Genomic DNA, 23420 nt, shown 5'->3' on the forward strand with positions numbered 1-23420 from the left:
GGCAATATAGTGTATAAAGTGTTGAACAGAGGAAGGTACTTCAATTATTATAGGTGCTATAACACTCCTAGGCCATAACTATGACTCTGAAAAGCAATGCCAAATATCAGAATGGCATATGCGATGTACTGTAAAAGGTGTGAACATTTTTAATTAACCTGTTAACAAGCTTGTTGGTGAGATACAATAAACATCAATCTAATTATTATGGTGGCCCCTAGAGACAAAACACTTGCAAACTCCAAAACACTTGCAAACTCCAAAACACTTGCAAACTCCAAAACACATGCAAATTCCAAAACACAACGGAAGTGCTCCAGGACGCTAGGGGCAGTGTTGAGCTCGATTTGCAAAATAAATGGCAAGTTTGTCTGTATGGGACGGTCTAGTCTCCGTCTCGCTTCCCAGGTTGCCTAGCAACCATGATACTAACCACTGGAAACGTGTCATACAACTTTGTTTGACAGAAATGAAGGAGAACATATTTTGTTAATTTGTTTGTTTGTTTCTACAAGAGCTTTGTGTGATTTGATAAGTATCTGAGGCTGAGACCACAGGACAGTAAAACATGATTTTTGGGCTTCATTTCTGTACTGAACAGTCATTTAAGATTAGTTAGTAAATAACAATTAGCTAATGTTGTTCATGAGACTAAAGTCATATCACTTTGGTAATGTAAATATAATATGGCCAATATTCTAGTTATTATATTAATCATTATTAGCTATTACAGCAGTGTGAATCATTCCTTTATTGGGTGAGAAAATCAGACCATGTCATAACTGCTTTAAGTCATACAGAATAGATATCAGAGCCTTAAACAGGCTGACTTCTGCTAAATGGGTCAAACTGGGCAGAAAGTATACAAACACATAACATCCTTATAAAATATGATATAACACTATAGATCAACTTACCTCAGAATATATAAAGCATATAAACAATTACAGCAATATGATGCAACAAACACAGCAGTACTACTAATCCAAAATACACCCTAAAAAATTATTCAGGGGCTTAGTAAATATCATTATAATTCTAAGTTAGATGACCTTGATTAAATCTTTGAAAATCACAAAAGTGTTATCTTGAGTTGAAAATACTGAAAAGAATGCTTAAATTTTCAACACCAGTTTTTGAGTTGAACTGAGTTCTTTTGTTCAAGTTTATTTAAAAGAAAAAATTCTGTATTTGAAACACAGGGTGCATTATTTAAATCTACTCAATATATCTCATAGAAAGTACTCATAATAACTGAGACACTGGTATTCATACTTATCATTGTCTTTAACTTTAATTATTAATGGTTCAAAAATCAATATAATTTTGTCCCCCAATACTAACTTAAAACTTTGAGTAAGACTAATGACCTTTGGCATGTACCGCACGCGAGGAGCATGGCCTCATGGGAGATTTTCTGCACGTTGAACGAGACAGACACACATCCACTGCAGACTTGGTAACGTTTTCAGGTAAGTGACCAATTCTTACATTAGCTGTCTTTATCCACACCGTTCTTTTATAACATGTTCTGAAGAAAGCGTTTGTCATGGTGGCTCACTTTTCGCAGCGTGTTTGTGCACGTTAATTTAAGTTTTCAACCCGTCTTCCAGTCAAGGCGGCGGGAAACCGCACCCTTTTATCCTTTTACGTTCTGAGTCGCTATCTGCGTTCCGGGTAATTTGACCGGAATGTCCCGGTACCAGCGACCTGACCGTTTAATTGGGGGCATTTTAGGAACCACGTGAAAGCAGGTGTGCTCAGACATTTCTAGAAAATGGCCCTGTTGAGTCGCGGTGCGGGAGCTGCGGTAGTCACGCGGCCTGACTCACTCTGTCAGGTTGTTCAGGAGGAGATGAACAGACGTCATCAATGGCTTTGGTAACTAAGAAGACCTGCCCGCGGAACAGTTCATAGCAGCAACCATGCTGCTTAGCTTTCTTGTTCTATGTGGGGTCTTTCAGAGCATATAAGACGCTGCTTTCAGCTTTGTCCCGAACAGGGCCAGTTTTTGAGAGAACACTGACAGGACCGCCCGGGTCAGCAGATTACCTCATCCAGGGCCGGTCCAAAGTACTATGGGGCCTTAAGTAAATTTAGACTGGGGGCCCTACTTCCTTTCAGATCCCAGAAAATAATGAAAAAAAAAAGCTTTGGTCCTTTTGGTCAAGCCAAAAGTACCATCATTTCCAGTATAGTTAGTATATAGTTAGTATAGTATAGTTCCAGAAACACTCAGTTTATTTAAATCCAGGTTGAAGACTCACCTATTCTCTGCTGCATTTGGATAAAGCACCAAATCCACACTTTTAAGCTTAAATTTCAAAACTTACATTTAACTACTGATTTTATCTACTGTTGTGATTTTATGTTTTGATTTTATATACTGTTTTGTTTGTTAGTTTGTTTGTTTGCTTGCTTTAATCAATTTTAAATCATGCTTTTTATTTGTTTTTGTTTCTCTGTAAAGCACTTTGAATCACCTTGTTGTTGAATTGTGCTATACAAATAAATTTGCCTTGCCTTGCCTAGTTACTCCCAATTTACATAAATAAATATTTATTTCAATCCAAGCTAAACTTTCTTATAAGAGATTGGTGTTATGGCAGATTACTCAGTGACATGTTTTGTAATGATAAAGTTTTGATTTGTATTTTTTCAGCACCATCTTCACCACCAGGAAAAAAATCTGCATCAACTACAAAGTAAAGCAGGTAATTTTACTCAGAGGACTTGATGTGTTAAATTTTGGAAGGATATGATATTGTTTTATACAAGCTGAGTAGTGGATGGTGATACCACCTAAATATTTATACTGGTTTTGTGGTGGGTTATTTTAGTCATACAAATGCCAAATCTAAATTTTGAGAATTTTTCAGTTCGGTAAATATATTGATGAGTTCATGGCCTGTCATCCAGTGTCACCATGAGTATAGGCGCAGCCCTTTAAGTGGGTATTCCCCTTGTGCGCGCAGCACTGAAGTATTTTAGTCCACGCCCACCTGCTGTGTGGGCCTCACCCTGGTCTAGTATAAGTTACGGTGAGACCAGGAAATCGGCTCTACCGTTTTTCTTCAGCCAGCCAGAAGATGTCCAGCGAGACCATCCGTCTGTGTCCATCCTGCCAGACCGGCTACATCATGTCGTATGACCGACATGCCGTCTGCGTGGGCTGCCTCGGTCCTCACCATGCGGACCTTGCCCTCACACCTTAATCCTATTGCTGCTCCTGTTAGCTCCTCCCGCCAGAGGAAAAGCAGCGGAGGTCAGCCTTTTTCAAGGCTGATGCTGAGGAGGCGTTCCCACTAAGAGAGGCACTCGCTGGAAGAAGCCATCGAGTTCTTCGATGGTGGGCCGGAATTGGATGATTCCACCCACCGTGAGGAAAACGCCAGTGGTGGCAGCTCCACTGCCTCCCAGCTGGGCAGCCTGGTGACAGAAGGGTGGATGAGCCGACGCTCATCCACCCCTGGCCTTCACATGTCGGCAAGGACGCCGCTCCCAGTTGTTGGTGCGCTGCTCCTGGATCTGCCTGGCATCATCCAGGAGGCAGCTGGTGAGAAGGAACTTCCCGTCCCTCAGCCTGCTCCACCCCCATCTGATGATCGTGGCTCAAGAGTTGGGAGTTCGCCTTGTAATCGGAAGGTTGCCGGTTCGAGCCCCGGCTTGGACAGTCTCGGTCGTTGTGTCCTTGGGCAAGACACTTCACCCGTTGCCTACTGGTGGTGGTCAGAGGGCCCGGTGGCGCCAGTGTCCGGCAGCCTCGCCTCTGTCAGTGCGCCCCAGGGTGGCTGTGGCTACAATGTAGCTTGCCATCACCAGTGTGTGAATGTGTGTGTGAATGGGTGGATGACTGGATATGTAAAGCACTTTGGGGTCCTTAGGGACTAGTAAAGCGCTATATAAATACAGGCCATGATCTGGCGGGAAGGTATGGCTCCACTCACTCTCGTTGCCCAGATCCCATCTGGCCTCAGTTCCCAGGGATGATGACCAACCTCTCTGAGGCAGCAGCAGAGCCAGCGAAGATTAGAGCGCCGGTCTCTACCTAGGGCTTCACAGAGGGCTTCACAGACCGGAGTTTTCCGCCTGTTCCCCCTCTGGAGCCGAGCCTCGCTTCAGTTTTCGGCACCAAAATGACCAAGGTCGTTGGACAGCGACCGGCCCATCCCGCCAAACTTGACCAGCTGATAGCAAGGTTCACTGATCGCGCACATCAATGCACTGTTCAGTCAGCTGCATTGACTAACAACACTGATTTGCTAGCGTTTGTCATCTCCAGGAAGGTGGAGGAAGCAGAGCTGCCAGAGGAGCTGAAAGGCTTTCTCTGTAAAGCCGCTGACACGATTCTGAATATGTGCGCCACTTCAGCGGTGTGTTCCTCTCGCATCGCTGCCTGGCAGACGATGGTTCAGAGGGCAACCTGGCTCCGCCTCTTCCCTCTAAGATTATACAATCTCACAGGGAAATAGTGCAAGCAATTCATAACATAAAATTTAGAAGCTTAGTGGAAGATAATACTTTATGTTGAGGGTTTAGTCTGCATACTGAACAACTCCACTTATATGGATTTATGTCTGGATGTGTAAATTAATCTTTTGCATGTTAGAAAATAAGGTCCAGGTTGCAAAAAATGGTAGATTTTTTTTTTTTTTTTTTTTTTTTTGATTGAATCAGAATTTTGGCCTTCAGATTTTTTGTCCTCTCCCATCCAGGTCAGTGCAGCGTTTCATAGGATCACGACCCTGAACCTTGAACCAAAGTTCATGTCATCGTTGGACTTGTATTCATCCAAACTCCTGTCCTTGTTTCAAGCCAAGAAAGGTGCTGCTGGACAACGCCACAGGGCACAGTTAAACCTTCTGCTTCAGGTAAGGAAGATTGCATTTTCTAACCACAAAAACGTTCCAACACAGCATTGAAGAGGCCCTTCCACTAAAAACGGCTTTTCTTAGGTTTCTGTTCAATATTTTAGCTCCACAGGTGTTCTTACCTTGATGGTGGGTGTGAAAACAGGTCAACAACAGAAAAAAAATAGTTATGTTTAAGCTAGAAATGGTAAGTCATGTTTTAAATGTGCAAATTTTGCCTCAGTTGAGACTTCCTGTTTTACAGAGTGGAAATTCCATCGAGAAAAAACGAGAAGTCATCATCAGATGTTTCATTGACCATCTGGGAGAGGATCCAAGTGCCTTAATCAAAACCTTTGAGGTTGGTGCAATAAATCTGTTTTAGGAATATTAGTACCGTATTTCCCGGACTACAAAGCGCACCTGAATATTAGCCGCACAAGCTAAAATCAGGGGAAAATCCTGGTTTGTACATACATTAGCCGCACCTGACCAAAAGCCGCAGGTGTTTCAATGTTGACTTATCATATGTAAGAGAATATGCACAAAGGGAATTGTCAGGAAAGAGATGGCTGTTTGGAGACACACCCCTTTTATTAATATCTTGAAAAACAAGTTATGGGTACATATTTGCATAACTTTTTAGGTATATGTACAAGTAGCGGTAATTACAAGTAGGACACATGTACTGTGCTTCATAAATGAGTAACAAATGTAGTACATAACAATAACCTGCAGCACACCAGAAAAATAGATTCAGACTACCTTTTAGGCTCAGGTGCAGCGACACGGCTTTAACAAGAAGAAAAGTCAGTCATTCACCACCATCTTTCTCTTCTTCCTGCGCACTGAAACCACCAAAGTCCTCTTCTCCAGTGTCGGAAACGAACAGGCTCAGGATGGCTTCGTCATCCACTCTCCGCTTCTCTCCTTCGTTGTCACTTTCAAAACCAAAGAAATCCTCATTGTCAGTGTCAGAGTCGAACACCCTCAGAAGGGCCGTGGCGGTGTCCTCCTCTCCATCATGCAACAGTCCAGCCCTTCAAATCCGTTGGTGATCGTGGATGTTTTCACACTTTTCCACGCTGTCAGAATCCACCGGTGGAATTGAGCATAACTTGCTTTTCGCAAGTTTATCACCGCTCGTCATCCACGCCTCCCGCTGAACGCGTAGCGCTACTTTGAAGTTTGTTTTTCGCGCTACTTGTACGGCACTGTGTTGCCTGGCGGATGGACATGTGACCAACATACCACTCTTGAACCCCGATACTGTGTGTCTGATCACATGCCCTTCCGCCAGGCAACAGCGGAACAAACAAAACAAATCTTACGATATGACAAAAATCATGGACAATCCAGAGAAAAGCCGCACCTGACTAAAAGCCGCAGGGTTCAAAGCTGGTGCAAAAAGTAGCGGCTTATAGCCCGACAATTACGGTAGTTTATTTTAGCTTGTGAGATCATAGAAAAGTTTTAAGATACTGTTCTAAAGAAGAAGAAAAAAACACTTCAAAGCATACAAAAGAATAGCATTTGCATTTGCTATTGCTATAAGATTTTGGAGCACAGTGTCTACATATTATGAGTACCGGTGATGTCATACAAATGAAACTTTTTGTTTCAATGTTTGGAAATATGTGAGCTTAAAACAGTTGTTTCTCTTTTTAAAGGACGGTGCTGATGCTGTCTTTGTTGAAGAGGCTTTGGCTGAGGAGGTGATGAAGATTTACCTGCTGCAGAATCAAGACAGGTCAGGCGAACCTACTGATGTGGGTATTGTTATTGAAGGCGTTACTGTTCTGGGCAAACTTGGGAATCTGAGCAAAGCCTGTTGCTATCTTTTGGGACTGTGCTATGCTCTGGATCTGAAATACCCCAAGAATTTCAAATGCACATTTGAAGCATTTCGAAAAGTGTTCATGGAGCTGGATCCAGGAAACCTTTCTGTCAAGGTTCAAAGACTGAAAAATGACCTCTGTTCATTGTAGACAAAATTTCACAGGGCTGTTCTTAAAGTGTTAGACTTGTTAATTGACATGTAATGCTCATCAAAAGGTTCAGTTGCGACATTACATTGTTTTGACATTCCTGTTCATAAATAATGTTTGTACCATAAACTGTGTTTTTGTATTAACTTTCCAGATTCACATTAAGGTGTAAATGGGAGAGTATCATTATGGATGTTTTTTGGTCACTCTTTAGTTATAATCTTCCCAATTTTTTGGAATCAAAATAAGATGTTCAAAAACTATGTCACAGTGCAAATGTTTTTTTTTTCAGGATTTATATCTTTTTGGGATCTTAATTTTATTTTTGTCATTTGACCTTTTCTGAAAAGGTAAAGCACTGCGTTCACTTGAGCCACTTTTATTCTTTGTATGGCAGGTACATTTTTCTTGTTGTTAGCATCAATATGCCAGTTTTACAGAGTTTTATCAAGCATGCCAATTTGGATGCAATTTTATTATATAAGGCTGTTGTGACTGAAATTTTATCCAAGTTTTATCCACTGAATGTAGAACAGATTTCAGCTCACTGTGTTCAGAGAAGGAATCTGCTAAATGTGTGATTCACAAAAAAGCTGTTTAAAAATAAATCATTGTGAACAATGTTGAATTGACGTGGTTCTTTTTTCCTGTGTGTGTGTGTGTGTGTGTGTGTGTATAAATAAAATAAACACTTAATTGTAATTAACGTTTTTGCTTAAATTAACTTAAAAATATTAAGTAAATTGCACCATTATTTAAAAACAAATAATTGTAATGGTGTAGGTTAAATGTGCCAAGCATTTCAGCATTTCCTAATTAATATTTTATGTAGTTTGAACTTTTGGTTACTGTTGTTTTAACTTAGATTTTCAATTGTATTTACTCAATTTTGTATGTTACTGTAACATCTTTAATTGTTCATAACAACTTATTCCATTTTAGTTGGATTTACTCAATTAATAAGGTGTATTTAAGAGATGTGATTGTTTTTGCATTTACTCATTATTTTTGAGTGTAAAAGTGTTGCACCAAAATATTTAAGTAATTATCAGTTTTAGTTCTTAGAGTGTACTCAAAGCTTCATAGAACTGAAACAAACATTTATTTTTAGGTCCATTCTGCTGCTGATACATACTTTAGGTTTCTGAATATTAAACTTGTTGCTGCCTTTCATAGTGTGTAACTTGAAGGCACTGAGTACTTTCTCCCACACTGAAAACACTGGGAGGATAAAATTATTTGAACATTACCTAATAAGACTGATTCAGGACAGACAATTAGTGATTCTAAACTTTTCTAGCAGTCCTTCACAAACAGGGAACAGTCTGTCTATTCTCTCCATCTGTCAGCTGCTGCTGGCTCCTCCTCCTCCTCTTCCTCTTTTTTTTTTTTTTTTTTTTTTTTTTTTGTGTCCCGTTTGGATCTTTAGCCATCAGAATTGTTGTCTTAAGGCCAAGAAAGATGCCAAGCGGATTTATTTTACCAAGTGGATCATCATGGCCTTGCCATATTGGTCCATTTGATTGACCTTTATTATAATTATGAATTTATTTTATTTTCAGTTGCTACAAACGGGACAGTCATGACTGGGGGATAGGACAGGGAGAAAGAATGAAAGAAAGAGAGGGAGAGAAAGAAAACCAAAGGGGAGAAGAGACGGTGAGAAGGGGGGGAAGAAAGAAGAAAAAAAAACAAACAACAAAAAAAAACAAAACACCTGGGTCACCTGTATGGAGAAAAAAACAGAAGAGAAAGCAAACAACAAAGAGCAACATAATAAAAAAAACGGCACCATCACAATAAACTAGCTAGCAGTAAATATCAGTAGATACTAAGTAATAAACGATATTGTGCAGCACGCAAGATAGACAGCGCACAATGTGCTTTGAGGCAGCAGCCAAGAAAGCTGTAGTCCGCGTCTGTGAATACCCGTGTGTACACCTGTGTGCATACCTGTGTGGATCAGCATGCTTGCATTCCAAAGGTTTCTCCATGTAACGATCTGCTAGGGAGTGTGGGGAGCCACAGCCCCGTCCTCCAGGGTATGAAGCAGGTATGGAGGAGATCAAAACTCCAGACATCCAGAGGCCCCCAGAACACAAGAGACCAAGGAAGACCAACAGAGGGGCAGCCGCGTCACTGTCTCAGTAAGAGCTGAGGAGAGTCCCAGATGAGGGCTCACTCAGCAGCCGCGGAGCAGAAGCCAGGGGGAGTTGCAGTGACGCGCCCGTGAGCTCCGCCGGCAGCCGTGCCTGAGTGACCGAGCCCCAGGCCGAGAGGCCGGGGGCACCCCACCTCCGAAGTGGCCCGAGCGAGCCCCAGGCTCCAGGCCCCGATAAGTGGCCGCCAAGGAGTGAGCCGGTGTGTACCCGGACGCCCACCCCCAGACACAAAGACCCACCAACGCACCGACACCTGAGGGAGTCCGCCACTGGCAGGGGAAGTGGTGGTGGGTGGAGATAGGCCTCCAAACCTTGGAGGGCCTGAGATGTCCACAGAGAGGTGGCGTCTGATACCTGACATATAGACACAGACATACAGGCACACACAGACACAAACATCCATTCCCACCCGCATGCTCTCATATGCACTTACTCCACACTCAACCAACGTGGAGACAGACATAAAGAGATGCTGTACACACGATCACACTCCCCAAGCGTACTCTACGAACCGGGTCTAGGTACCCTTGCCCCTGGAGGGGGGAACTGCACCCAGACCCAGGTGGTGTTACCCTTTTCCCTGCGGTGGGGAGAGGCAGACCGCCCCGACTCCGCAGCAGCAGGGAGGCCCCACACTCCAGACCGCAGTCGGACGGCCAACTCCTCCTAGCCCCCCCGCTCCAGCAGGCCGCAGAGAACAGGGTGAGAGAAGACTCCAAACCTCCCTCCACCTGCTCATTGTAGTGTTGATGCATGTGTGTTCTCCCTCCTCTTCCTCACACACTGCTGAGTTTGTCCTGGTGGATCATCATGGGTGCAAAGCCTCACAGATGATGTACAGCAGTGGGTCCCTCAGTCTGTCCTCACTCTAGACACTTGCAGTTGTCACACATGGAAATCAAATGTGTGATAAGCTGCAGGATTCAAACACAAGTGTAACTTATAAATGAATGTTCATACTTTTATTCCACAATCAGAGAGAAAGAAACAGAGAGAGAGTGCAGGACAGACAGACAGGTGACAGTCTCAGGTGTACACACTGCTACAAAACAGCACAAAAGAAGAAGGATTTAGTGTTTGTGTTATTACGAAACAAAAAGAGTTCCCAGATGGTACAGTGGACACGTGTGGCTCCTGTGATTAAAACATCTTTCTTTCAGCTTAATGAGTGAACCATCAGCTCGTTCAAACACACGTTAAAGTCCGTTTGGCTCGACACCACCGAACAGAGGCAGCAATATAACAGTGATGCTGCAAACCGAGCAGCATCACTGACTTTCAGCTTGTTGTTTTTGTGGATATATGACTGACTTTAATTATCCATAAAATCATCACATTCTCTGTAAGATTAAAGTCAACTATTGAACGGCGTATATTTTGAAGTAAAGGCTTTAAAACCAAGTTAGTACAAACATTGCTAATGTCACATAACTTTCCCAACATGTGGCCAACAGTAATGTTTTAATGTTCTTCATTATAAAAACATTTGCGCATAAATAAGTGACATAATATTCAGTACTTACTTCTGAAAGCTTACTCTTCGGCGGCTCCGTTTCTGCCGTTTTTTTCGGCAAAATTATCCACACCACCACCGCACTATGAAATCTGGGATATGTTGGGCCCATCCTTAAAATTCAGGGAAATTAAGGACGCATTTGAGGGCCGCATTTCGAGCAGCCTTTGAATTGGGACAGCCTTCGTCGTGTCGCTGTGCCGTAATCGGCCTTAAAATGCGGCCTTTAAGGCTGCAGACCCTGAATTGGGATACAGCCCAAATCCGGTCATTGGTACTTCCTGGCTTGTGTAGTTACTAGGTAACAAAAGCTCAACACTGCCCCTAGCGTCCTGGAGCACTTCCGTTGTGTTTTGGAATTTGCATGTGTTTTGGATTTTGCAAGTGTTTTGGATTTTGCAAGTGTTTTGGAGTTTGCATGTGTTTTGGAGTTTGCAAGTGTTTTCGAGTTTGCAAGTGTTTTCGAGTTTGTATGTGCTTAGTCTCTAGGGGCCACCGTAAATTATTAATCTCAGCACAAAAAATGCTAACAGAGAGTTCATTCCACAGGGAAAAATCAATGTTTCTAGAAAAGCGCACAGGGATCAACAGCAGAGTAAGAGAGGTTTTAAATCCGGTTTTAGTTAGGTGACTGTAACTCTGTTTTGATTGTTTGCTGGTTTTATCTGTTTTATGGCCACTTTCAATGTATTTTCTTCATAATGAGAGTCACAGTTGAAGAATCTTGAACAGTGTTTGCAAACTATAATGCATGTCTGGACAGAGTGATCCGGGTTTATATTGTATGCTCTTCAAAAGCACACTAAAGAATGCACAGTTACTGCTTAGCCATTTATGTAAAAATTACCAGCGCTTAATGCATGAAAAAAAAAAACAGTTCTACATTTTATAGATGTGAGAAACGTGTATTTGAAATGTGGCATAAATTAATGCATAAAGATGCAATAATTCTTTATTCTCATTTTCTTATGCTCTTACAGTTGAGAATGGCATAAAACAACTGGAGAGTTGAATGAGAGGAGGTGCTGATCTAGCAAAGTTAGAATCGTAATCATCACCTTTATTAATGTGGTATGAAAATCATTCTGCTGTAGTGATGTTTCATAAAAGATGAAGGATGCCTCAGTGCTTCCCTGGAAACATTTTGTTTACTTCAGACTGATAATCAGCTGCATTCAGCTGCAAAATTGGACCCAATTGATCTGTAGTGCTGTATTTAGATGGTGGCCTAATTGTCCTGTCTAATTTGTCATTGATAGCCTCATACTAATGCAAAGGAAAATTGCTCTAGTTGTCTTACAACCTTCATGAACAATTAAAACTGGAGATGGAACAAATACAGACAATACATGACACTCTCAGATGCAGTTTATATTGCCAGCCAGAACATAATTGAAATTTATAGATAATAACTTATAACTAATCCAGTAATATTCAGACTGACTGTACTGACCTCAAAATTTTGTTATTTCAGTGTAAAACATGTTTTATGTTCTGTGATATTACCAAGTTTTTGCATAAGTAAATGAGAATAATTCATTTTTTAACAGACTAATTAAAGTAATACATCTAGAATGTAAATGTAGACGTCTTTTGGAAATAAAATAGTCTTTGTGCTAATGGCATAATCAATTATTTTTGTTCTTGCAACGACATGCCATGGTTCCTGACCAGTGTTGGTCAAGTTACTTGAAAAAAGTAATCAGTAACTAATTACTAATTATTTCACCCAAAAAGTAATCCCGTTACTTTACTGATCACTTATTTTCAAAAGTAATTAATTACTTAGTTACTTAGTTACTTTTTAAAAACACGATTTACAACCTGAATAGGTGATAAAGCGATAGATCTTTCAGCCCAATATGATTTACTCATGAAAGTGCCCACTTTCTCATCACTTTCATATATTGTTTTAGTATGTATCCAAAACATACAAGTTTCATTTATAGAATTTTTCAAGGGATCTTATATCTATTTTCACTCTTTTATGCTTTTCATACAAGTTTCACACAAGACAGATACAAACTTTATAAGATTTATATATATCTTTTCCATATGGGTAGGCTGCTACCCCACGACCAGGCCCTGGATAAGTGGAAGAAGATGGGTGGATGGGAGGGTGGACTTTTTATTCTATGCTTCTTTTTTTTTATCCTGATTCAAAAATGTGACATTCCCAAAATGCAGGTCATGTAATGAATAAATATGACAATATGAATAAGTAAATTAATACTAATAGCATTTAAGTGTTGTACACTTCAAGCCGGCCTAGTTATTATCTCAGTCTTTGTCATCCAATAAATCTTTCCCAAGGAATTACACATGCCAAAGGGATTATACATGCTTTTCCCATGGTGCTTTACTTCCTGTTCCTGCCCACAGTACAAAACTACTGATTTATAAACAGTGGCGTACAAGTGCAAGAGCTGTGATTTCCCATGCTTACGTGAGGAGTTTTCCAAATTGACTGGTTCCAGATGTTCCTGTCATCTGCCTCAGAGTCATGCCAGCAAGGGTTCAGAATGTGGAGTCATCACATCATTCATGTAGACTTTAGATCCTGGAATGGCTTAGCAGGAAATTGGAATATGTTTTTATGCCACACTTTATATAGTATATATTCTTAAATATTTGTATACATAAGTAAAAGCTAAAGTAAAAAGGATTCATATGTATTTTAACATCATAAGCTCATCTTAAACATCAACAACAAGTTAATATTTATTATCATAAATTTTGCACAAAAAAGTAAGAAAATGTGCATTTGATCAATTATTTCTTTTTGTAACATTGCTTAATGGCAATAAATCTGGGAAAGGCTCTGGTAAAGGTTGGAAAGGCTCTTTATTTTCACTTACATGGGTCAATCCCATAGATACATCAGCTCAAAACATCAGTTCCTGCCATATGATGACCAAGAAACCCAAAGCTTAGTCAGCTTCTACAAAGCAAAATGGGTCAAAATGCCTCCTGAGATGTGCGCAATCCTAATGTTTTGTGTCATGTGCCTTCCTAACTTTTATGTGGTTTTTTTTCTAAATTTGTGAATTATATTGTGTCTCTTTCCATTAAAATGAAACTATCATAAAAATTAGAGAAGGTTAGAGACTTTTCTTTGTAAGTGATCATACTTAGAAATTCAGTACAGATTAAACAATTACAGCATTTCCCACACTACAGGTAATGATTAACAGTTTAAACATAAAAATCATCTCATGCTACTCCATGCACATCTCTGGCCACATCAATAAACACTTCCTTGGTTCCTTCCCAAATTTCTCGGCCTCCAAGTAGTCACACTGTCCAGGAATTTCCTTAATTTATCTCGATTTGCTTTTCCCCATCTTTTCTTATTGCCCACCCTCAGTGTTGGGGAGTAACAGAATACATGTACCGCCGTTACGTATTTAAAATACAAAATATGAGTAACTGTATTCCGTTACAGTTACCGTTTAAAAAGGTGGTATTCAGAATACAGTTACTTTGTTGAAATAAATGGATTACACTGCGGTACTTTCCTGTTTCATTTTGTTGCGGGTCAGGACTGTTTGGGTTTCGTTTGACAGCTGTTGTTCCAGGTGGCAGCGTTACGGTTGCCATGGTTACAGGGCAATGCTCTCTCTCTCTCTCTCTGCGACTGTGTGTTTCCTGGGTGAGAGAGCGCCTTTTCCTTGTTGTTGTTGTTGTGCTAAGCTAACAGGCAGAATGCTACAAGCATAGCTCTAAAGAATGTAGCATCATGGGCAGTGTAGTCCGTGTTGCAGGGAGAATGGACTGCCATACACGTTATGTGTCTGTGAGCGAGGAGGGAGAAAAAGGGGAGTGGAAAGGTACGAGCTGTCATCGAGGAAAAACGGGAGCTGGAAGCATGTAAATATAATAATAACCACTGCAGCCAAGAAGAGTGCCTGACGAGCCCAGTTGTAAGTAAGCTATTAAGACTCGACTGTACGCCGTGTTCGTGTTTTCCTCCGAAAACAATAAGTTCCGTTGGAGCAGCCTTTCAACGCCTCTCTCTGTCTCTCGCAAGAAAAGTTGACCCACACAACAAAGTAAAGCTAGTTTTCGGCTACGAGCCGACAGGGACCCCGCCGTATTAGCCAGAGGTCCCTTTACTACAGTTCGGAGTCGCGGATCTTCAGTAACAGTAATAAATCACACAGCAATAGTACATTCACGTTGTTGTAAAAAGCATGATAATATATTAAGTAATCCAAAGTATTCAGAATACGTTACTGTCATTGAGTAACGTAACGGAATACGTTACAGAATACATTTTGGGGCATGTAATCTGTATTCTGTAATGGAATACATTTTAAAAGTAACCTTCCCAACACTGCCCACTCTATATGCCCTCAGCCTCCTGGTAAAAGATTTGGATTTTCCTTGGTTTACTGCACTGGCTAATTCCTTCTGTGACCATTACATTAAACCGTGCTATCCAAGTAGACAACTGTGTACTGTATGAAGAACTATAGTGTATCCTTTGAATCCAAGTTTATTTATTGGTGATGCTCAAATCTACTAAATAAAGAGATGAAAGAGGACTTAGATATAGGAGGTAAGAAATAAAAGTAGGTGGGGGGGGGGGGGGGGGGGTGAGGAAATGAAATGAGCCAGCCAGTTTGTGTTTGTGAAAAAGACACAAATTAGTTAATATAATATGATAAAATATGATATAATATAATATAATATAATATAATGCTTTTTACAACTACGTGAATGAATGAAAAAATAACATTTTAAATTAATTAACAATAATTCTAATTTGGTTGGTCTTGGTTAAACACATTGGGAACAACTTGGTATTCAGGTTCAATTCAAGGATACTTTGGGATGCAAACTGGAGCAACCAGGGGTCGAATCACAAACCTTCCAATTAGTAGACAACTCACTCTATCTCAACCACAGCCACCCAAAAATACACATCAAAACTGGTTTTGGAATCAGTGAAGCAGGCTACACCAAGCAGTAGTCTGCTCCAGGAAAATATGCAAACTCTACCAAGTTTTCCTAGAACACTGTAACTATATTTAACTAAATATTAGTAGAGGTGGATAGATAGATTTATACAGACATTTTGAATGCACCACAACTGTACCTTGTTTTGCTAAATGATGATACTAAGTCTATTGCCATCCATTCAACTGTGTTGCTGTGAGCTGTGTGAATTTCACAGACAATGACTTAAATGGGTGGGGTTTTCAGTGAAGAAACAGTTAGAAGACAATATTAACTATGTGACAGGAGGCCTGAACTTCACCACCCAAAGAATAAGTGCATCTGATATTATGAAAAAGGCTTTGACTCAAAATATGCTAATTTATTTCTCCAGATAATCAGCTTCTGGAACCAAATGAGCTTCCCAATGAAAAGACAGAGATAATAATCTATTAGACTAATTGTGAAGACCTAGACATCCCCTGTAGTCAGTTCTGACTCGATATCTGACAGATTAAATTCTGCAGGCATTCTCTATTGAACCAAAGATAATCTCTCCTCTAATTGCATCACTTGATGTTTGATATCCCCCGTGGGAAACCAGCTAATTTGCACAGTGGTCACTTTTGTATGTTTATTTTGCAGCACTTTGTTCTTACTTGGGTTTAAGACCAAGAAATATGTCACTTGCACTACAGCAGATGGGCAACAGTTTGATGCCATGCCAGGAAAAAAAGCAAAACTGTTCTCAGACAAGTTCATATTACTTGGGGCTAGTAATGTCTTTAAATTGGTGCCGATCTACCACAACTGCCATAACCAAAAAACAAAAAAACCCAATCAGTTTTTGAATAAAATTAACACTAATCTGAAGAAGTCACTTGGATGAGTGACGAAACGTTTCTCCCACAAAACGCGACGTCCAGATGAACAGAATCAACTTTTGGAGATTAACGCTCCTCTGTTGATAACAGGTCAAAAATATATTTTTGATCACCAAAATCAAAAGCAAGTATATGTATTATGTACTTTACTTTTACTTTAACTGTAGCAGGTATGCAGTAAAAATGCATTGTGTGCAATTAGCTAAACCATTGTAATAATAATGTATACTTTATTAATCCCCATAGGGAAATAAGTCCTCTGCATTTAACCCATTCACTCAGTGAAGCAGTGGGCAGCCACCAATCCAGCGCCTGGGAAGCAGCGTGTAGGGACTGTACCTCCCTCAGGGGTACCTTAGGGTAGCCGTTCAGTGAATTCGAACTCCAGACCTTCCGATCATGGGGCGACTACTATAACTACTGAGCTATCCCTGCCCTCTTGTTGTTGTGATCCTACTGTTTTACATAGATGCTGTTGCAATGGATGACATTGCTCTTGCATTAGCACCTAGTATAGAACTCTCAATACATAACTTCATCCATAACTCCTTACTACCTCTAGATTTAAAGCATAATAAAATCCATAAGTGAATATGAATATTTACATGTGACAGGTTATAGCAGGCCTCTCTTTTATTGTTGGCTTGTAAATATAGTCAGTGAACACTAAATATAATGCAATGAAAGTTTAGAGATTTTAACAAAATCAGGAAAAAAAATCCAAGGTATCAAAGGTTTACAATAACACTATAGACTCTGGGTTATCAGGTTGACTATGGTCCAGATCCTGGCTCAGAAGCCATTTTGGACTTATTAGAGTCTGACAGACCTTTCCTATTTTAATTTGCACACATTTTCTCATATTTTTGGCTGGGTTATTCCAGGCTACATAGTTCTTTCCCTGCACATTTGAAACACACCAACCAGTCACGTGCATTCTAACTCATCCCAAGTGAACAGTAGGGTTAAAGCTGCTGTTTGTCATAAACCTGGCAGTTTTGCCCAAGGGATGGACTCAAACACAGACTCTGGTGAACTATTTACAGAGATTTTATTCAACCGGGGAACCAAACAAACACAAGGAGGGAGACTTAGGGGGAAGGAAATAACTGAGGTGACAAGACGGCGACTGACACTGGATTTACGGAGAGGAGTGTGGCGACAAGGGAAGGAGGGACAAGGGGGGTTCTGCAAGGAGACGGAGAAACAGCTATTTGTTGGGTGTGTAATCAGGCAGCGGAGGCGACGTCTGGGTTCAACACTTTATTTTAGGCTTTACAGCGGAGCTCCATCTTGTTCTCGCTCTCTACTTTCTTCTTTCCTCTTTCTCTTACCCAGCCTCATTAGCGACACCCCTGGTCTGACAGGGTAACAGCATGTACTAATTTTCTTCCCTTATTATAGAACCTTGTAAACACAACACTATTGTCTTGTGGTTAGGAGCAACTGACTGAAGGGAGTTTGCTGGTGAGCTTTGTTCTCCTTAATTTGCAGATCCAGTTTTAGAGAGTCCTAAGGAGGGTAGGTCAGTGGAAGTCAGCTCACAGTCCGAGAATGTGGGGTGTAGTGGCAGGTTGGAGGGCAGGCAACCAGGTAGGAGAAGGAGCCAGAGATCACCAGGGCAGGTAAGTTCACTCCTGATGGTTTGATTTATGGATACGTCAACCCTAGGGAGGATAAGGTTACTCAAGGAAAAGGCAATTATTTTAACTACAAGAAAGAGTGATCTAATTACTGCCAGATGGCACACAAGAGACTAGCAAGGTATGGCAGACTGCTCTGGGTTTAAGAAGCCCTCCGGCTGATTGCACGTACACGAGGTCCAGGTGAGACATAGGAGGGTCCACCCTAAAGGGGTGGACAGGAGACCGACAGCCACAAAACACAAACACCGTGGACACTCCCATGGACCATGAACGTTTTAATACTTGCAGACACTGTTTACATTTGAATTGTAAAGGGAGAAAGAAGAAAACGGAAAGTGAAACTACCCCTTTTCTTTTTTTTTTTAAATTGAGCACTTTATTTGAAGACAACTTTCTCAAAAGGTCTTTATTTTCAAAAGTAAAAGAATCTGTTTTATAATGATATCGTTATTATTTAATTTGACAATTCAAGTTTATATATACTTGAGACCCTGTTGCTGAATACATACAGAGATCAATAAAACTATTAGGCTACTTCAAAATATACAGCTGAAAAAAATTTAAGAACTTAGGGATAAAACACTTGGGAATCAGATCAGAGTTCAATGGGTGAAAAAAAATCATACTGAATATCTATACTGATATGGACTGTGTACTGGGTTAGGAACATAAGGATGCTACATCGGTTGATGAAAATGAAAATGATCAACCAACAGAGGGCTGAGTTCAAAAACACTCAAAAATGATCAAAAACAATTCAGCTCAAAACTATTATTGCAGCAGCAGATTTTCTCTAACTTGAACTCCTTAAATTGTAATTAAATACCCCTGGTCTCAGGGGCACTCCATCACGACATGCAAATCTAAAAATAGACATAAATTAATACTTTCCAAACTAAAGCAGTCTTTCGCCTTCATGAAACTCATTACCTGTCAAATAACATTTGCATCCATCCTTTACATAACTGAAATTTTGTGACTGCATTCAGTTATTGTCATTGAAAGCAGTCCTTGTTTCAAAGCTCTACAAGTACGTGAGGCAAGCTACCACTGGTTTCATTTTCACTGCTCTGACATCACTTATGGCCAACAATTGGTATGTAAACACAGCTAGCTTTACCAAGTAAATGAGCTTCAGTGATTTAGAATAGTAACAGATGTAACAGACACTTTCCTTTCTCTAGCCACCTTGATCAACATGTGTGATGTATATAAGACGAAAGATGAAAAAGTTGTCAATAATGTATTTCGTACATTAGCAAGGAACGGTGGGATGATAATGATGGAGATCGATGTCTCGTTCACTCTTGGCATACAGCTTGATGTCATCCATGTACAGGAGGTGGCTGACAACTGCTCCGTTCCGTAGTATCCGTAGCCAGTCTTGTTAATGATCTCACTGAGGGGGTTCAGGCCTATGCAGAACAGCAGTGGGGACAAAGCATCTCCTTGGTAGATCCCGCACTTGATGGTGACTTGTGCTATGGGCTTGGAGTTGGCCTCTAGTGTTGTACGCCACATCCCCATTGAGTTCCTGATGAAGGCTCTTAGGGTCCCATTGATCTTGTACAATTCTAGGCATTCCAGTATCCAGCTGTGGGGCATTGAGTCATAGGCCTTCTTGTAATCAATCCAGGCAGTGCACAGGTTGGTCAGTCTGGTCTTGCAGTCTTGGCTGATTGTTCTGTCTACCAGTAGCTGGTGTTTTGCGCCTCTGGTATTCTTGCCAGAGGCGCAAGTGTTAGAAAGCCCACTGTTTACACATTATTTGCTTGGTTGAAGTGTAGTGGTTTGTTTATAGATAGTGTTTGCGCTGCGGAAATTGATATGTCCTACGTCATTGAACTCACCATATCTATGCTGACGCTCCTTGAATGCACCACTCTGTGCCGTGTGCTGCTAGTCTGCCTTGTAGCTGCTGATAGCCAGCATTGCTCCTTGTGTCCTCTCATCAGCATTTCGTGGGTTTTGGTTTATTGCTGTGTGTGAATGCCGGAAGGTGGGTTCTGTTTACATGATGTTCCGTATGTCAGATGCTATTGTGTGTATTTGTTCCCTCGTGACTATGCTAATGTTATCTTATGCTAATGCGCTAAGACGCTATGTAAGCTACTAAGCTAGTTAATGCTAATTATAAATCTTGTGTAATTATTGAAGTTGTTATAGATGTGAGTGTTGAATACAGTTCCTTGTGCTATCTCTGTGCTAGAATAATGTCTGGGCATGTTGAATGTTTTATGTGTGCTGTACTGATAGTTGCTTTATGTATCGTTACTACAGACCACAGCTGAATAAATCTCCTAAACTTGGAAGCTGCCTCCGTGTTCTTTAACCGGAACACACCCACCATACCTTGCCGCTCTAAATCAAATCAGCTAAACTCCCGGAGACAACATTCTCTCCATTTTATGGTCCTTCGAGCCGGAGTAGAGTACTGATTAAGGTATGGAACAGACAGATGTCCAGGCTGACTCAGCACCCCCACGTGTTTCGCAGAGAGAGCGACGGCCACCTACTTACCTGACCGATTATGAGGTTTCAACACTCCCTCTTGAGGGACAAACTCAAACCAGGCAACCTGCTACTGCTTCTCAGTGTTCACATAGTGGTAAAACACGCTCATCCCAGAGGAGCTCCAGCTCCAGATCCACAAGAGCATCACGCTCGTCGATAGGCAGATTCCCTTCCCACGCATTATCAGACCTGGAAACAGCCCAGCTCGAAGAGCGAGTGAAGCAGATGGAACTTGAGGAATTCCAACAGCACCTAGAAGAGGATCAACAAGTCGAATATGAGTGTCAACGACTTCAAGCTCAAGCCAGAGAGGCCCAGCAGCTACAGGAAGAAGCCATTAGAACCAAAGAGTCATTGAGCAGACAGCTGGAGAGGCGACGACAGCTAAAGAAGAGGGTAAACGAGTTGGAGATAGCCAAGATGGTTACTTCTCTCCTTAAAGAGAAGGCACAAGAACCCAGTGGTTCCAGAGTCTCATCATGCCCATCGGAGAATAGTAATTCGAGCACCCATGCAGCTCTACCTTCAGTCGGTCCCGTGGGTCATCCTCCTGTACCGCTAATCGCTCCACCCTCAACACTTACTGTGGCTCAGCCTCCAGCGCCTGTGGTAGCTCCACCTCCAGTAACCATGGCCTCGCATCCATTGCATTCTCAATGCATGCCCCAAGTGCTGCACCCAACTGTTCCAGCTGGACCTCGGTCTACTACCTTTGCACCTGATATCTCTTACCAGGCATCTACTCTATTCTCAGTTCAGCCATCGCAGTACGCTCGTGCAGCCTGCACTAACCCTGCCAAAGCAGAGTTATCTTGCACTCCCACCCGGACTAAGTCCGAGCTACATCAACTACCGACAGCTAATGCCTACCCTTTCCTCGCCACAGGTCATGGCATTCCCAAACCTATGATTCCCTCCTTTGAGAGTGGCCGTGAAAGTGACTTTGCCTTATTGAAAATGGCCCTTGACAACCTGTTGAACAGTCATCCACACCTGAATGAGCAGTATAAATATCAAGTGCTGCTTGGGCACCTACGGCTACCTAGTGCAATCCAGCTAGCTAAGGCATACATGCACGACCCAACGCCGTACACCACAGCCATGCACGCCCTGCAGGACAAGTATGGGCAACCCCGTCAGCTCGTCCAAAGCGAATTGGGCATAATTCTGAATGCTCCAGCTATCAAATTCGGCGACGCAGAAGCCTTTGATGCATTTGCCTTGTCTATCCAATCTCTAGTAGGGATGCTTAGGACACTGGAGGGCCAGAACGGCTTTGAGCTAAGATGTGGGTCTCATGTCGACCGACTACTGAGTAAGATGCCACCCAGTTATCGCGATGGGTTTGTAGAGCATTGCCTGAACCAAGGCATTCTTCGGACAGGTACTGACCAAACCTATACCCTGCCTGATCTGAGTTCCTGGCTGCAGATGAAATCCCAAGCGAAGCGCATCGCAGGTAGAGCTGCTTCACTCTATAGTCCTGAAGCTTATAAGCTGACAAAGAAAGACCAGCGTCTTCCCAATAAACCAAAGGAGAAATCTACAGCCTTCTTCCTGACTTCCCAGGAAACCCCCAGCGCAGAAGGGAGTTCTTTCCGACCAAAGACCTCATCCAGACCAAAACCATATTGCCCGCGCTGCGAGAATAAGGAGCATTTCCTGAACGCTTGTGTAGAGTTTAAGAAACTGACCACCGACCAGATGGTGAGGTGGTTAACTGATGAACAGCGGTGCTGGAAATGTGGAAGAACTCACCAGCCGGAGGTTTGCACCCTCAAACGACCTTGTAATACCTGCAGAGAACAACACCTGACTGTACTGCATGATGCTGTCCAGCAGATCCAGAAGAGTGTGCTCATGATGACTGCTCCGACTACAACAGTGTACTTGGATAGGCCGAACCGTTCCCCCAAGGTGATGCTGAAGGTTGTAAAGGTCTTGCTGTACAACAGGGACCAAACATTGGAGACTCATGCAATACTTGATGATGGCTCAGAACGAAGCATCATTTTACCACAAGCTGTTCGACGCTTAAAACTCACCCCAGAGCCCGAGACGCTTACCCTGCGGACTGTCCACCAAGAGGTAGTGCAGCTTCGTGGCGCCTCAGTCTCCTTCCAAGTGTCTTCCCCCTACAAACCTGGGGAGAAGTATCATATACAAAAGGCATTCACCGCCGATGCCCTTGGTCTCTCAGAACATTCCTATCCGGTGAGGATTCTCCAACGCCGCTATAAACACCTGCGTGACTTACCTCTGCCTTTGGTAGACCATGTTCAACCTCTGCTGCTTATCGGCTCTGACATGCCTCATCTCCTGGCCCCCACAGAACCAGTTCATCTGGGCCCGACAGGGGGACCCATCGCTGTCCATACCAAGCTTGGTTGGTCGCTCCAAGGTCCCATCAGTATCGACCAGACTCCTGCAACTGAGCAGCAGTGCCTGTTCACAACAACCGTTGTGCCAACCAGTGAGCTTTTCAGGAATGTTGAGCGTCTCTGGCAGATTGATACGCTCCCTTATGTGAGCGAGAAGCAGGTAACCCGATCAAAGCAAGATCAGCAAGCTCTGAACCTACTCCAGACATCCACTATCAGGGTCACTGTCGATGGGACACAGAGGTATGCCACACCACTGCTTCGTCGCGCCAACTCCGCCACGCTTCAAGCTCCTATGGAAGCAGTCTTGCCAAGTCTGCGCAGTACAGAGAGGAGACTTGTCAAAGACCCACAACGTGCCGAAGTGTATTGTCAGGAGATTCAGAAACTAGAGAAGTTGGGCTATGTAACTGTGGTGCCACATGAGATAGCTAGAACCACTGCAGAATCCTGGTTCATACCTCACCACATGGTGCGACACAATAACAAGGACAGGATCGTCTTTAACTGCTCTTTCCAGTACGAAGGGAAGTACCTCAAC

At 42.1% G+C, this 23420-nt stretch overlaps 1 protein-coding gene across 4 annotated transcripts; it reads left to right on the plus strand.

Moving 5' to 3' along the window:
- The first annotated feature begins 1032 nt into the window (after positions 1-1032).
- On the plus strand, positions 1033-7439 carry LOC146699726 (uncharacterized). Of its 4 annotated transcripts, XM_085469569.1 has the most exons (5): positions 1046-1472; positions 2663-2714; positions 4716-4871; positions 5116-5211; positions 6521-7439. In XM_085469569.1, exons 3-5 carry the CDS (start codon positions 4767-4769, stop codon positions 6836-6838), a joined length of 519 nt encoding a protein of 172 aa, XP_085325695.1. In that variant the 5' UTR covers positions 1046-1472; positions 2663-2714; positions 4716-4766; the 3' UTR covers positions 6839-7439. The 4 variants fall into 4 exon arrangements, 3 of the variants coding, with proteins under 3 accessions (XP_085325695.1, XP_085325696.1, XP_085325697.1); XM_085469570.1 differs by lacking the exon at positions 1046-1472 and having other exon boundaries at positions 2577-2714; XR_014922449.1 differs by having other exon boundaries at positions 1033-1472; positions 4816-6577.
- Positions 7440-23420: the final 15981 nt, after the last annotated feature.

Source organism: Copadichromis virginalis, linkage group LG10 (genome assembly GCF_057382275.1).
Source record: "Copadichromis virginalis isolate Kocher_CV1m ecotype Utaka linkage group LG10, C_Virginalis_male_GT1.1, whole genome shotgun sequence".
Taxonomy (NCBI): Eukaryota; Metazoa; Chordata; class Actinopteri; order Cichliformes; family Cichlidae; genus Copadichromis; species Copadichromis virginalis.

Excerpts from the sequence above, each read along its gene's own strand:
- LOC146699726 (XM_085469569.1), top strand. The coding sequence starts at position 4,767 with ATGTCATCGTTGGACTTGTATTCATCCAAACTCCTGTCCTTGTTTCAA. Across the intron at positions 4,872-5,115 it reads AGTTAAACCTTCTGCTTCAG|AGTGGAAATTCCATCGAGAA; the intron begins GTAAGGAAGATT and ends CCTGTTTTACAG. Across the intron at positions 5,212-6,520 it reads CCTTAATCAAAACCTTTGAG|GACGGTGCTGATGCTGTCTT; the intron begins GTTGGTGCAATA and ends CTCTTTTTAAAG.